At 39.0% G+C, this 14,609-nt stretch overlaps 1 protein-coding gene across 1 annotated transcript; it reads left to right on the forward strand.

Moving 5' to 3' along the window:
• The first annotated feature begins 436 nt into the window (after positions 1–436).
• Positions 437–8,662, forward strand: LOC117562462. Its single transcript, XM_034240289.1, has 6 exons — positions 437–581; positions 1,273–1,676; positions 1,871–2,027; positions 5,648–5,743; positions 6,783–6,873; positions 7,370–8,662. The coding sequence occupies exons 1-6, from the start codon at positions 530–532 to the stop codon at positions 7,566–7,568; spliced, it is 999 nt and encodes a 332-aa protein (XP_034096180.1). The 5' UTR covers positions 437–529; the 3' UTR covers positions 7,569–8,662.
• The last annotated feature ends 5,947 nt before the right edge of the window (positions 8,663–14,609 follow it).

Here is a 14,609-nt window from a genome sequence, read left to right on the forward strand (position 1 = left end):
AGAAAATACTTATTACTTTTTAATGCTGTAATTTGACATTTTGGATACTTTGTAGTGGTAGGCCTATATAAATATGTAATTTGTATAAAAAGTACCCACTACAAGAGTCAAATAAATGTAGTGTACAAAATACGATATTTGTTTTTGAGATGTAGTAGAAGTTTAAAGTAGCATAACATTTGCTCCCAAGCTGTTCCCAAGTTCCCCAAACTACACTTCAGTACAGTGCTTGAGTAAATTTACTTAGTTACATTCCACCAGAACGTAAACAATGCATTCTCCCTGGACAATAACAGTGTATTTCAAAGGAATTCTGCATGTCCCCCAAAGACTGAGATGTCCCTCCGTAGAGTAATGGGGAGGAAGGCACGGATCCTCTATGGATCTATCCAAGTGATAGATGCATACAGGGAGGGTGCATAAACCTTTGTTCCCGCCCACTTGCACTTGCTACTGTTGCTGAATAGATGCAGGCTGTATTGCCACTGAAGACCCCAAACTATCTGTGCCTGTGACAGTCGCCATCACCATGGGAAGAATGCTGCTGTGTGTCCATTTGCTCGTCTTCGTAATTTACAAAGGTAATGTTAAGAAAGTTAACCTTTAGCTTGCAGGTAGGCCTACTACTGAACTTTTTAACGCAGTTAGTTGTGTGATTTATATTCTAGATTACTAAACCGAGAAGAAAGCGATTCCAATCCAAGGAAAAGGGTCATTTTCACCTGCAGTCGAAATAGTTGCGTTGTGTTTATCGTGTCAACACTTCCCAAGTCTGAGCTAACGTTAGCTAGCTAGAGTTATCTTTGTTGACAAAAACTAAACCCGTTTAGTCAACGTTAAATCGTCTTTCCTGTATCTTTCAGAAGAAGAATGTAGTGATGTAAGTGAGCTACGAGTGGATTTATCGCTACTTAAATACATACAATGTGTTGAAGTAGGCCAGAGGTAGAAGAAGTAGGACTCTACTACTAATGTGTTTATCGCAGCTCGTAGGCTACAGGTGCAGCCAGTTTCATTTACTTTGTATGTTGTGAATGTTCCTCCGGGTAAAGTCTTGATTATATTTCCTATCAATAATTGAAATATGTAAGGTAACTAAAGGTGTAACGATAATGTAGTGGAGTAAAACTACATGATTTACCTCTGAATTATAGGGAGGTGGAACACGTTTCTAAAAATGTTGGTGGGTGACATTACCTGGCTGAGAGGTAGCCTATATGAGTTGTAATACTATTTTTAAACAATGCTTTTTGTTTAATGTCCCTTCCACAGAGGCGTCTGGCTTGAAAATTCAGAACAAGCTGCTGGGTAAATGTCTGCAGGTTCAGGAAGGATCTTCGGGAGGGAGAGTATCTCTGGGTGAATGCAGCCCATTTTCAGCCTTACAGGAATGGCGCTGGCTCCCACAGAGCCAGGCTCTAAGCAACCACCACACCGGGGAGTGTCTGACTGCACCTGGAGAGCAGTATGAAGGTGTGCGCCTGCAGTCCTGCGTCTTTCTCGCTGAAATTGGCAAAGCTGCTGCTGGAGAGGCAGTGGAGGATATAGGCAGAGAGGCAAGCAACCAGGCGTGGTCCTGTTCCAAGAGGGGCCACCTCACTTTGATGGGGAGGGGGCTGCACCTGAGTGCCACACAAGAATCCACTTTGGTCTTTCTTTCAAGGGAACATAAGCAGGTAAGAATGGTATAACAGGAGGAGGACCTGCTCCATGAGACAAAACATCTGATGTTAGTACATTAATTATATTACTTATTGCAAATTGGGAAGAAATATTGATATCTTATAACAAACCCTCTCTATACCAAGAGATTAAACCTAAAATATGTCTAATCCAGCCCGATTTTTTTCTGCCTCGTTTTATTTACAAGCCTGGCAGCAGGTGGCGGACACTTGACAACCAGACATTGTGCAAAGGGAGAGACATCAAACACAACCAACACCAATTTCACCACAACCTGGGGAAATCATTGGAACACAGGATTGTTCCAAGTGCCATGTCTGATATACGCAGACAGGCTGAACCATGTAAGGACCTAAAAGTATCTCACTAACAGTAGTTTAGTGTGTTGTCTTCTAACATTATGTGACTGATAAAAGTGGCAAAAACCTCCGTAAAGAGATAACCAGCGACTAGATAAAACCCTCCTTTGTTACTAATTTTGGAACTAGGCTACTTGACACTATTTTCAATTATATGAGTTCAAAGCCAGAGTTTCCGTTAGCCGGTAATTACCGGACTATGACCGGTAAAATATGCTGAAGACCGTCAAATCTCTCTCAAAATGTCGCTTATTGTTTAGGTGTCCATTGATACGCAGGCAATCATATCATTAGCTAGAACTAGCAACAGTAGTAGGGATGCCAGAAACTGACCATGATCAAATTCGAAAATCGGACAGCCCTGGCGAATATGAATTGATTACCAATAAATCAATCGCACGTGTGATGGAGAGGGGGGGGCGGGGTCGGTGTGTAGCAGCGCAGTGCAGGCTGCGCTGCTGGTCCTCCTCCAAGTTTACAGTAAAACAAACTGGTGGTGTGACCAATGGCCATTTACAATTATTAATACTATTATTAGCATTAGTCTATATTTTGGTTGAAATTAAGCCAGGAAAAAAAGAAGAACATAAATAATAATAAAAATATATATAAATTAAATCGAATTAAAACATTTTTTTTTCGATTATGGAGACTGTAACAAATATTCGAAAAATCGAATAATCGCTGGCATCCCTACTAGCTAGATCTGATCGATATGGACATACACGCGAGTGAAGTCTAATCGGACAGGAGAGAGAGATTAGAGATCAGCTGCTGCTGACGGAGAGACGCAGCTCTGCATGATCACCTGCCGCTCCGCCCGCTTTGATGGACCGGTGAGCGGAGCAAAACACACAATTCAAGTTAGATCATCACACTTAGCTATTTCTAAACTAGTTATAAATATGTTTATTTTTACTGTCGGGTCACTCATTACTGGATCAGCCAGCTGCATGAGACGGATACTGACGGGCTGTCAGGAGAGGGGGAGGAAAAGAGAGGCTCCGTTTATTATTCTTATATTATGATATAGAGTCGTTATCAATTTGTTTAAAAGCTCAATAAATAACAAAGAAGACCTTTGACCGGCACTTTTCTCATTCTGTCGGGAAGATTTAAACTTTAACGGACATGTTGACCGGCGAAAAAAGATTCTAACGGAAACTCTGTTCAAAGCGTATAAATACTCTCTAGCTAGCCGTTGTAATCAGTCATGCCAGTATGATTTACATTGATGGTCTATTTTTGAAAATAATGAATAGTAAAAAAATAGTAGTTTTGTTTGTCTGGATGCAAATCAGTGACCATTTCCAAACTTGGTGGTGCATTCAATTATTATGTCAAAACTCAAAGTAAACACTACATTTGAAAAGGATAATACATTTAGTAATTGTTCTTACATTGAAAAGGTTGCTGTTCCTCAAAGCTTATTTTTCTCTTATTTATTCAGCGGGGGCTTTCACTTAATGGAGGGCAGAGCGCTCTTTCAGCAACGCCCTCATCACATTCGCATAGTTCACATACACACCTGGAAGCTACCCAGTACAGCCACAGTCTGATGACCTCTGAGCAGAAGCCTTTCCAGGATTCCCCTCTTCCCATTCATTTTGATGGGTTACATTTGTCAACGTTTTTAAACATTTGCAAGTTTTAACCATTTTGCACAATGATTAGCATTTAAACAAATGTGTGCAAACAGTAGTCCATGGGCACAAACATTCAAACTACACATACCTTTTTGTCACTGGGACGGTAAGGAAGGCAGGACTGAAACACAGTATGAAAGAGTGTAACAAAAGGCAACCTTGATTAAATAAAAAGCTGGTACAAAATAAACACAACAAAACTGGAGGACCAGAGGCCTGTACTACGAAGCTGGTTCAACCTAACCTGGATATGTTTGAGTTAGCCGGTTGGCCTAATCTAAAACATACGCGCTCTCGCTAAACTGTACTACGACGCTGGTTATCAAGTGGATCGCTCAAGCCAGCCGTGTCCTATCTAGTTAGGTGCGCGTTCACATGAAAGCAGTGGTATCTGGAGCATTCGACCAATCACAAACATGGACAAGCGTACTGACAGCGTAGCGTCATACTTCCTGAATGAAAAGTGAACTATAATATTAGACAAATATGAAGAAGTTAAACTTTAAACATCCATGACTTAAACACTTTATCCAGGATCAAAGCCACATAGCTGCACCTGCAAGGTGAATATAGCTGGTAAAAGAAAAAGTGTTTGAATGCGTACATTAACAGATTTATGATATCACTGCTCCGTCTAAAACACGATCTGACTTTAATTACATTTGTCTCGAGTGTTTCGTCAACTTAATGTGTTGCTTAAAATAATACTTCTGCATACAGTATGTGACACTGTGAGTGTTGCACGGCCCGATACGGCTCAGCTGACTCAGATAAGGAGATATATGATACATTATGATGTGATATGCCGCGGACTGTACTTAATGTTACTCTGATCCGGTTACTTATGTTGTGGCAGATATTTAATTAAGCTTTCTTAACGCTAATGTTATAATAGTCAGATTGCTCTGAAGATGGGAGGTGATATTCTATTAATGTTCACGTTCACACAGTCTGTGATTTTTGCTGGCCGTCTTTCCTGCAACGGCAGTTTAAACCTTTTTCCTGTAATATGAATTGATAGCTTTAAACTCCGCACACGGAGCTCTGATTGGTCAGCAGGCAGTGCTTTCACTGAGTTGAGCTCTTAGCCTGCAACCTAACCTGCTCCGGGGCAGGTTAGCCGCTTAGCATAAGTTACCATAGAGATCTAGCCCGCTAAAAAGAGAACCAGCGTCGTAAGACCGGAAACCCCAAGTTTTTCCTGAAGTTTGCCGGCTAAGCGAAAATCCTGCTTCGTAGTACAGGCCTCAGGTTAGGTAAAAAAAAAAAAAACTAGCAACCAACCGGGAAGACTCAAAAAACTAAACGAGGGAAATGTAGAACATGCCGACAAGAGACTAGGAACCACACCAAGGAAACAACAACTGAAAGAGAACACTGGGGGAAGACAGGCCTAAATACACACAAGACAATCACCAAAACAAGACACAGCTGGGGAGGGGAGATCACACACAGGGGCAGCAGGTGAACATAATCAGGCCCAGGGGGGCAAACACAGGAAGTAAAACCAGACAAGACACAAAGAGGAAATACATTTCCAAATAAAACAGAAATCTATAAACACAAAAACTAAGCTCATGACACCTTTTAAAAGATATTCCATGTTCTATATTTGATATCTGATGTATTTTGCCATGGCCTCTAGATTTTTATTACAAAATGCCTACTTGTAGCCTAAGGATCTGATTTATTCACCAGACTCTTGACTGATCAATATTTCCCTAAAAAGGCAGCTAGACAGGCCATGAATTTGCATCATTGAAATGTGATCCATCTTGTTTTTACATCAAGCTGGTCCTGGATTAACTGACTTCTGTCTCACTAATAAAGATGGACAGACACTACTGTAGCTTCTTTGGTCAAAAGGCATATCAATTCAACTTAGGATGTTCAGTTTTAGTCCTTGCTTTTAGTTGAGTTGATTCGTTGTAACATGTTCCCTTTTTTCTCCACTTCCAGTTGAAGGTTTAATGGCCTCGCAAACATATCATCATTCATCCCTGAGCACCAAATCTCCTGAAGATCCCACCATGATTTTCTTTAGTATGGACTATGGTAAGTTTGGTAACACATCATTTAATGTAGGCTGACATAGAAGCATAGAAGTATCTGAAGTCATTAGTCCATTTAGCTGAGGAAGGTTTCCAACTGGGTGAAATTATTACATGATAAAAGCCATTCAAATGATCTAAATGTCAAGGAAAAGGTGCATCAATGCTACCTTTCCTATGTCCTTTAGCAACAGGAACTCCGGACCATCCTTTACCAAAGCTGTTTAATTACACAGATTGAAACATCCTTCTTAGGAAATGTGATTTTTATTTTGGACAGGAATCAGAATCAAGTTTATTGCCAGGTAGGATTAAACATACAAGGAATTTGCTTTAGTGTCTGGTGGTGCAAATGTTAACGATATAAGAAAAATAAGTTGCAATAGTAGGTCAAACATATGACAATAATATCAATTAGTATTTTTAAGAAACTGTTTAGCATTAATAAAGACAAGTATTTAATTTTAAACAGAACCGTAAAACTAAAACACGGAGCTGAGCATGAACATGGCTCCCAGTATTAAGAAAAAAAGAACAACATGTTCTTCACATGATGTGTATTATGTAATGCATAATGTTTGTGGGGTGGATAAACAGTCACTCTCAGTGGGGGTCCTGGTCCTTGTTGATGAGGCGGTAGCAGAGGGGAAGAAACTGTTCAAGTGACGTGAGGTTCAGATCCTGATGGAGTTATTACTTTTATTTATTTTTAATTGTATAGCATTCAATTGTCTGTGTTATAAATAAAGTTGCTTTGAAACATAGGCTGTCACATTATGTTAGTGCAGTCTGATTCTCTTAGCACTGAAGTTGTCATTTCCTTCTTCAGTACAGATGTAGTTGTTTTTCACCTCTAGGTGGAGATGGATGACTGTTGATTTGAGAGCAGAGTATATAGTGGGTGTGTTGCAGTCTTTGTAAAGGAGTTTCAATGGGCTTTTATTTGCAGGGTCAGAGTCTTGACATAAATGTTAACAAATGCAATGCAATGTGGGTTTGGTCAAATGAATGATGTGTGGCTTGGTCTTTGTATATGTATACAGGAATGAGCTGGAAGATAACCATGTTGGTACTAAGCTCTTTGGCTCTGGTCCTGGGGACTCTCATTCTTATCCTCAGTGTTTACTCCAATAGGTGAGTGCTAAACACACACACACACACACACACACACACACACACACACACACACACACACACACACACACACACACACACACACAAGGGATTTGATCAAATGCATATTGATTTACTTTTGAAATGCTAACTTGATAATTAATCAGTAAACCAAAATAACATAAATGTATTTTATTTTTGCTTATCCATTAATAATTAAATGGTCAAATAGAAAACATTTGACCTGTAACAGTTTCTCTGAAGCTAGAATTGCTTGTTTATTTCTATTTTCACGTCATTGCAGGTCAAATACATTGGTCTCTATAGACATTTTAGGGTAATAAAACAAATATATAAATGATTAATCATATCATATATGCCAATAATAATAGTACACATAAGACATTGACAAACATTGGATAGAATAAATAGGGCAATATATTTCAAAGAGCTCTGGTACAAAGCCACATGTTTTACCACCGCCAACTTTCTGCCCTTTTCTGTCTTGCTGTGACAGAAGGAAGAAGGTGGTGTGTGTTTTGAAGTCATACACACCGAGGCCAGAGGCGATTGTCCCTGGGTCCCCGGTGCTCAGTGAAAGAGCCCCGCTGACCCAGCATGCAATGCGGTTCCCACACTCCACCCCGACTTTACAACGAGGAGAAATCCTGATTGAGTGGAAGGATGGCACTGTTACTCCACTGTACGAAGCCTGAACGTTGGACTGTAAATAATGTTTAACATGGTTCTGTCTGTCATGCAACTTTATTATCTTCTGAATGTATCTGAAAGGGTTAAAAGAAAAGAGAATATTTTCTCAGAATGTTGGCATCCAAATGGAATTAAACAAAAATGTTTCATAAAATGGAAAGTCAAAGGATCAGTATCGGACCATTTCTGTGATACTTGCCAAAAGGAAGATAAAAGCTGCTATGAAGCCGCCAGAAAAGAGTTGGACTGTCAGATTTGAAAAAGATCTAACTTCTGCTGATTTAAGAGATAGCTTATTAGATGAAATAGTACATTTGTTTTTAAGCAAACCATTATTTGTATGCTTAATAAAACTACAACTCAAGCACTTAACAAAGTAACCAATAGCTTAGGCCTTTAGTTGGAATAATACTAAGGAAAGTTATTTTTGTTTGTTGCATATATGAAGATTTGAACACTTGAGTTAATTCAGGTGTCACTTTGGCTCCTGAGACTCAAACCCTTCATTTTAGGAATTGGGGTTTTACAGAAAAGTGTAATGACCATTGTGTTGCAAGAAAGTTGTTTTCAGAACAGAATTAAGTATTATTTAGCTTGTACTCTATATCATAAATATATAGTTATTGAGATTTTTCAGAAAAAAATCATAACCTAGTTTACATAAGTAAGGTCACTAGACTGGCAGCATAATCCTGTTCTGGAATGCACTAAAGTGTTAAAGGGGGGGGGGTACTTAATACTAAAATTGCCTTTGACCTCCACTCAAGGTCCACTTGAGCGTATCCTTACTACACTTTCTTCATCAGCAGAAGAAGTTAGCTCTGTCGTCATGTAGATGTATTTAACTTGCCATTATTCTGAGCATTTTTGGGGTTTTGCATCCTTAAAAGTCCACTGTGAAGATTGTTGATAAAGTTAAAAGCTCCAGAACCAGCTTTTGAGTGGAGATTGTTTCGTCAACTATAATTTACTTTTGCCTTTGATATGGCTACCTGGCAGACCACTAATTTGCCACAAATGTGTTGGTTATTTTTTTACTAAAAAAGTATTTTCATATTGTAAACTATCTAATAAAATCATACAGATGACTTGTGCTGTTTTTATGACTACATAGTATTGTGATGTTTTATCTAAAGCGCATGCTCTTCTGTGTTTGTTGTATATCAGCCAAATCATTCCCACCGTAGTTTAATATCATCATCTTGAGTTAGGAGGAAAGGGAATGGTTGCTGGCAAAAGCACCATTTGTAATAATTTCTTCAGACTGTCTGTGGGCTGCAGTAATCCCAGTTAAACTAATTAAATTGACGATGTTGATGAGGCTTCCAGAGAACATGGCATTCCCTGTGGCACGGAAACTTCCCAGCAGGAAGAGTGTGTTTACAACAGTAAACCAAAAGCTGTTATACTGTTGTTTTCCTGGGAGAGGCCTCTGTGTTGTGTGGTAGGTGAAGCACATCCCTCTAGGGGTGTAACGGTATCCGTATTTGTCACGGTTCGGACGTCACGGTTCGGCACATGCAGTCACACGACGAATACGCCTTTTTTTACGAGTGGGAAAAAAGTCTGTCACTCAGGGCAGTATTACTAGTGATGGCAGTTTGACACTGAAGCTTCGAACGGAGCTTCAACCCTGGACTTCCTATTCCATAGTAGCAGTGCTTCGAAGCTTGCTTCAAATCACGTGACATATGACGTCCGAAGCAGCAACTGCTTCAAATCACGTGACATGTGACGTCCGAAGCAGCAACTGCTTCATTTCCTGAATGAATCACTTGACTGGTTCACGGTCCATTCACGCGATTCAATGCACTGCCTCGTCTCGATTCTGACAGGTTGAAACAGTTTCAAACTTGAGTGCTTCAACACTTTATGACCGCTCTAAACAATGCACAATGTGTGGGTTGTTGTCGTAGTTTGCGTTGTTGCTGTTGAGTTGTTGTTGGTATTGCATTTGATATCATTATAGAGCAAGCCAGGAAGAAAGATAGGTCGTTCTGGCTCGGGAAACATTTCGAAATGTGGAGAAGTTGTGAACAAAAAGACAATTATCAGTAATATAAAAACAGTTCTATATTTCAAGTAATAGATAGCCCAGTGGGTAGAGCCGGCGGCCCGAATGCGGCGATGTCCTCCGCGCAGCTGGTTCAAATCCCGGAATGGACGTATTTTAATCATTGCTTTTCAACTTTAATAACTGATAAAAGGCCCAAAAACATGTCTAGCACTCTCTAGTCTCTTCTCAATCACCCAATACACACAATTATCAATCTTTAATTGCAAATAGAACATGATATTCAGTCTTAGTGTGAGTGTGTGCATCGAATATTTTTCAAGGCAAAGATACGTTAAACCCACTGCAGCCTTGCACTTCGCCAGGAGAGGTCGCTGTAACTGAAGCTTCGAGAAATGAACCTATTTCCGTCCAAGTGGTTCGACGCTTCATTCAAAGCTTCATTTTGCCATCACTAAGTATTACACTATATATAATTCAGGGGGCGGTATTGCTCTTCTTTTTGAAGAAAAACTTGAAAATAGAGTAAAGCTTGAGTACCTTTGTCTAACATGTGTAATTAACTTGTGAGTGTGTGAGGCCATTATGCCAAGACATTGCTCCTAAAGGTACAGATTTTATTTTGTTATATATTTATCATTGTATTTATTTTATATTTTGATATCAGGAGATGTTATACAGTTCTGTATTGCCTTTTATTGATTGTGATTGAAACACTTTCTTATTATTTATTTTAATATTTTAAAGACATTCTTTTTAGTTGTACAGCTTATTTAACCTTTTTGTTTGACATCAGCCATTATAAATAATATGGCCATCTGAGTTTGTGTGTTACTGTTTGTGGTTTGTTTTTAACTGTGTAATACAGTTAATGATTCCAAATGTTAGAGTTCCTTATTTTCATACCAAAACTTGCACTACTGTTAAATAAATAACAGCAAAAAAATTATGCATTTGGGACTTTTCTTTGCTTTTCCTTGTTGTACCGAACCCGTACAGAACCGTGACCCCCAAACCGAGGTATGAACCGAACCGTGACTTCTGTGAACCGTTACACTCCTACATTTATTAAGAAAAGAGGTAAACGTGTTTGGACAAAACTGCCGGAAGAAGAGCTTGTTCTACATGATTCTGTTAAAAGCGCATTAGCAAGCAGTTCTCTTCTCCTCTGGTATATGTGCTTTTAATTGACATTTTTGTACACTCAACCTGGAACTTGACACCCCGTTTCCCCTGCTGATAGTGTTTGTACTAATGAGAGGGCTCAACATTTAATGAACAGCACACAGCACCCTGGAAATGAAATGGCATCCCACACCCTCCCAAACCACATCCACATGCCTGAAGGTTACTTTGTTTCTTTCTTTAATTTATTTTTGCAAACGAATCATTTAGCCTTCACACAAATCATATTTGTTTTGATAGGCCAGTAAATGTTATCATGGTATTAGATTCATCATACTTTATTGTGTTTTATGTTGAGTTCTGCATGATAATAAGGTCCATATTCAGAGGGACACATTTATTTTATGTTTCTGTTGCTCTTTGGATTTAAAAATAAACAATGCTAATGAGGGCACCTTTCAGCTCCACTATAATTGGACTGCTAGGTGTTTACATACATTGCACGAAGAGTGTTAGCACTGTAACCCTATCATTGTCCTTCTCTGCAATGGACTGTAGTGTCAAAACTATTTGGATCACGTCAACACCCTCAAACTCAAGCAAGTACTGAGGCTGCTCTTTACGTGCACTAACATGTTTTGTTTGCAGGTGAGGCAGAAGAGGATGGGAGTGATGTGTGAATAAGGGGTGTGTGAGAGAGGACTGACTCAGCACTCTGTATACCTGTCGAATCATATTTGGTGAGGCAGAAGAGGATGGGAAGAGGATGGGAGTGATGTGTGAATAAGGGGTGTGTGAGAGAGGACTGACTCAGCACTCTGTATACCTGTCGAATCATATTTCCTGTTTCACAGTCTCCAAACAATGGTTTGCTCAAATTTGCATAAATATCATTGTAAACTTTGTTGAGATGTTTCTGCTTGTTCCTTGGAATTTGAACTAGCATTGCTAAAGTGATTCAAGCTTTAAAGTTATAGAATAGCACTCCTTTGTCTGTATTCCTTTCCTTTTTGTTTTTGTTTACCTCAAGTAAATGTTTTCTTTGGGAGAAAAGTAGTTTCTTAGAGACTGGAGACTAACCACATCCTGCTCATCCCTAAGCACCATACCACAAGACAGTTACTAGATGAAGCAGAATGTTTTTTTACCTCAACCTCCATATGACCGTTCAGAAAAGTATAGTGTTTTCTATATAAATAACCGCCAGCAAGAAACAGTCGGGGGGGAAAAAAGCTCTTTACATTGTGAAGTGGTGCGGACAACATTTTAGTTTGAGACTTAGAGGAAAGGGGATCAACAGGAGGAAGGAACAGAAGCAACCTTAAACAGATGTGTTCTAAGGACTTAGAGATGTCTGAGCTTCCTCTACCTCTAAGCATTGCATGATGGATACTCTTCAATTCATTTCCAAATTCCAGAACAAAAAATGCTAACATCTTTGGAGCGTGTGTTATTTGTTTTGTTGAATCAGTTTTCAACACATACATAGATTGACACTCACTGAATAATACACATTTCACCCACACTTGAGCATTCTTTCTGTTACACAGTAGCAAAGGTTGTAACTAAAGATTAAATGTCGCTTTTAGCAAGCTTTTTGGAAGTCTAGTCTGAAATTAATACAAATATTTCAGAACCCCAATTATAGCGTACATCTGCTAATGGTTACCTCCTTTCCACTCATGGACAAATTAAATGCAGTCTAATTTTGTAGGATTGTTGGACAGCCTATTCTTAGTTTGGCTGCAATTGCACATTGCATTCGATAATGAGGGTAGTTTATGTCAAATAATAGGAACCAATTCAAACATTTGGTGAAGAAGTGTTCTGAATAAATTATTGTTGGTCCAAAAAAATCCGTAAAATGCATTTTATTCTGCACTGCATAGTTTAGAAATTATGAATATGTCATGTGGATTATTGTGACCATCCATGCCAGAAAGACTTATTAAATTTGTATTAAATGCTGCTAACAGACAGAGAAGTTGACCAAAAACAAAACATTCTTTGTGCAGGTTTAATATACAATGTTGCATTGAGCACCACCTGAGTTTTGATTCATTTTGATATGTTTCAGGTTTTTTAATTAGCAAAAAGTAGAGAAAAACTACTAACAAGAGCTTGAAATAAATACAATTGATACTTTAAAAATATGAAAATGCACCTACCACACAGTATGGATCAGTTTATTTTGTTGTGTGTGAATGTGAAAGATATAGAATTTATAGTACTTTTCAACATGTTTAACAACAGAGCATTTAACAATAAAGTGTTTTTGTGTATAATAATAATAGATTTAATTTGTTAGCGCTTTTACAGGTGCTCAAAGACGCTTTACAGATATAGTGAAGATAAAATAAAATAAAGGAACAACAAATACATATATAGTTCAAGTTAAAGTCAAATAATACAAAAACAATCACACATTAAAAGCCAGATTGAAGAGGTGAGTTTTTGTAAGTTTTTTGAAGGTGGTGGTCTGTCTCAGCATGTGGACTATGTGTCCATAGTACTATTGTTGGCAGAGGTATGAAGGGTCCATTCACTGCCTCACAGGTTGTGTCTATCTCTTGTAAATCCCAAAAAGATTCTAAATGGATAGGAATTAATCAAGTCCCTCATAGTTCCCGTTTTGATGTAGCTGTTTATTTTCTGGATTCACTGCAGCTTCACAAAACTGTCCACACATGGCCGGCACATGGTACTAACTCTTCCCTCAGGTGTTTTATGTGATGTATAAAAAAACAGACCATTAGAGTCCAAGCCTGAACCAGACACACAACTGTGTGAGATACATTTTATTGCTCTGTAAAAATATATGGTGAAAGTTGTTTGAACTTCCTAGGGCCATTCACCTTATTAAGTAACTTTTTTTCCCTGTCTTTCTGTCGTTCTTTCTTTGTAAACCAGACATTGTGATAAGAAGGTGAGAAAGCTGAAGTTTATCTCACATCTATCAGCTTGTTTTTCCTGTGAAAGTGTTATCAAATCAAATCAAGTTTTATTTATATAGCACATTTATAAACGATTTTTGGTCGATCCAAAGTGCTGTACATATAATAAAATTAGCCTACAGTAGAGACACTTTACAGCAAATACAACAACACCGATTGATTCAGAATATCAGTATGAGAAAAACGACACCCTCTGTCCTTAGACCCTCAGTCCTTAGACCCTCACATCGTACAAGGAAAAACTTCCAGAGAAAACCCACAGTTTAAAGGGAAAAAATGGGAGAAACCTCAGGGAGAGCAACAGAGGAGGGATCCCTCTCCCAGGACGGACAGACGTGCAATAGAAGCCGTGTGTAAATCGAAGAGATAATACATTTTACAGCATATAGACCGAATATTAGGAAATGCATGTGTCTGTAATAAGAAGATGAATCCACGAGGATGTCAGCTACAATCCTGAGGAAGCCATCAGGGAAGCAGCATGGCGAGACCCAAGGGAGGACCGCAGAGACAGGTTCAGCCACGACCCGAAACGTCCACGACTTAATCCAGAACTCGGGATAGAGGATCCAAGACACAGGACTACAGCAAGAGGATCAGCCTCGACTCCGGATCCCGGCGTAGATATAGATACAAAACAAGAAAAAAGATTTGGCTGGGTTAATCGGAACAAGAGAATACACAGACACCGACAGAGAGGGAAAAGGTCATTGGATAAAAGTTATTCTTGATAACCCTCTAGAAAGATCTCATGAACTTCCCCACTCAATCTATCAAGACCCGAGCAGTTCTATTAGAAGTCCAAGGTAAAGGCACAGGCCGGCGCATATCGCTCATGGAATTCCTCACGGTATGAACTCTGACCCCTCAAGTGTACAAGTGAAGAGACACCATGTGTCAGCTCCTTTTAGAATATAATTTCTTCTCTTCTCAGAGAAACAAGGGTATGAAAA

The sequence above is a fragment of the Gymnodraco acuticeps genome, unplaced genomic scaffold (assembly GCF_902827175.1).
Source record: "Gymnodraco acuticeps unplaced genomic scaffold, fGymAcu1.1, whole genome shotgun sequence".
In the NCBI taxonomy this organism is placed as follows: domain Eukaryota; kingdom Metazoa; phylum Chordata; class Actinopteri; order Perciformes; family Bathydraconidae; genus Gymnodraco; species Gymnodraco acuticeps.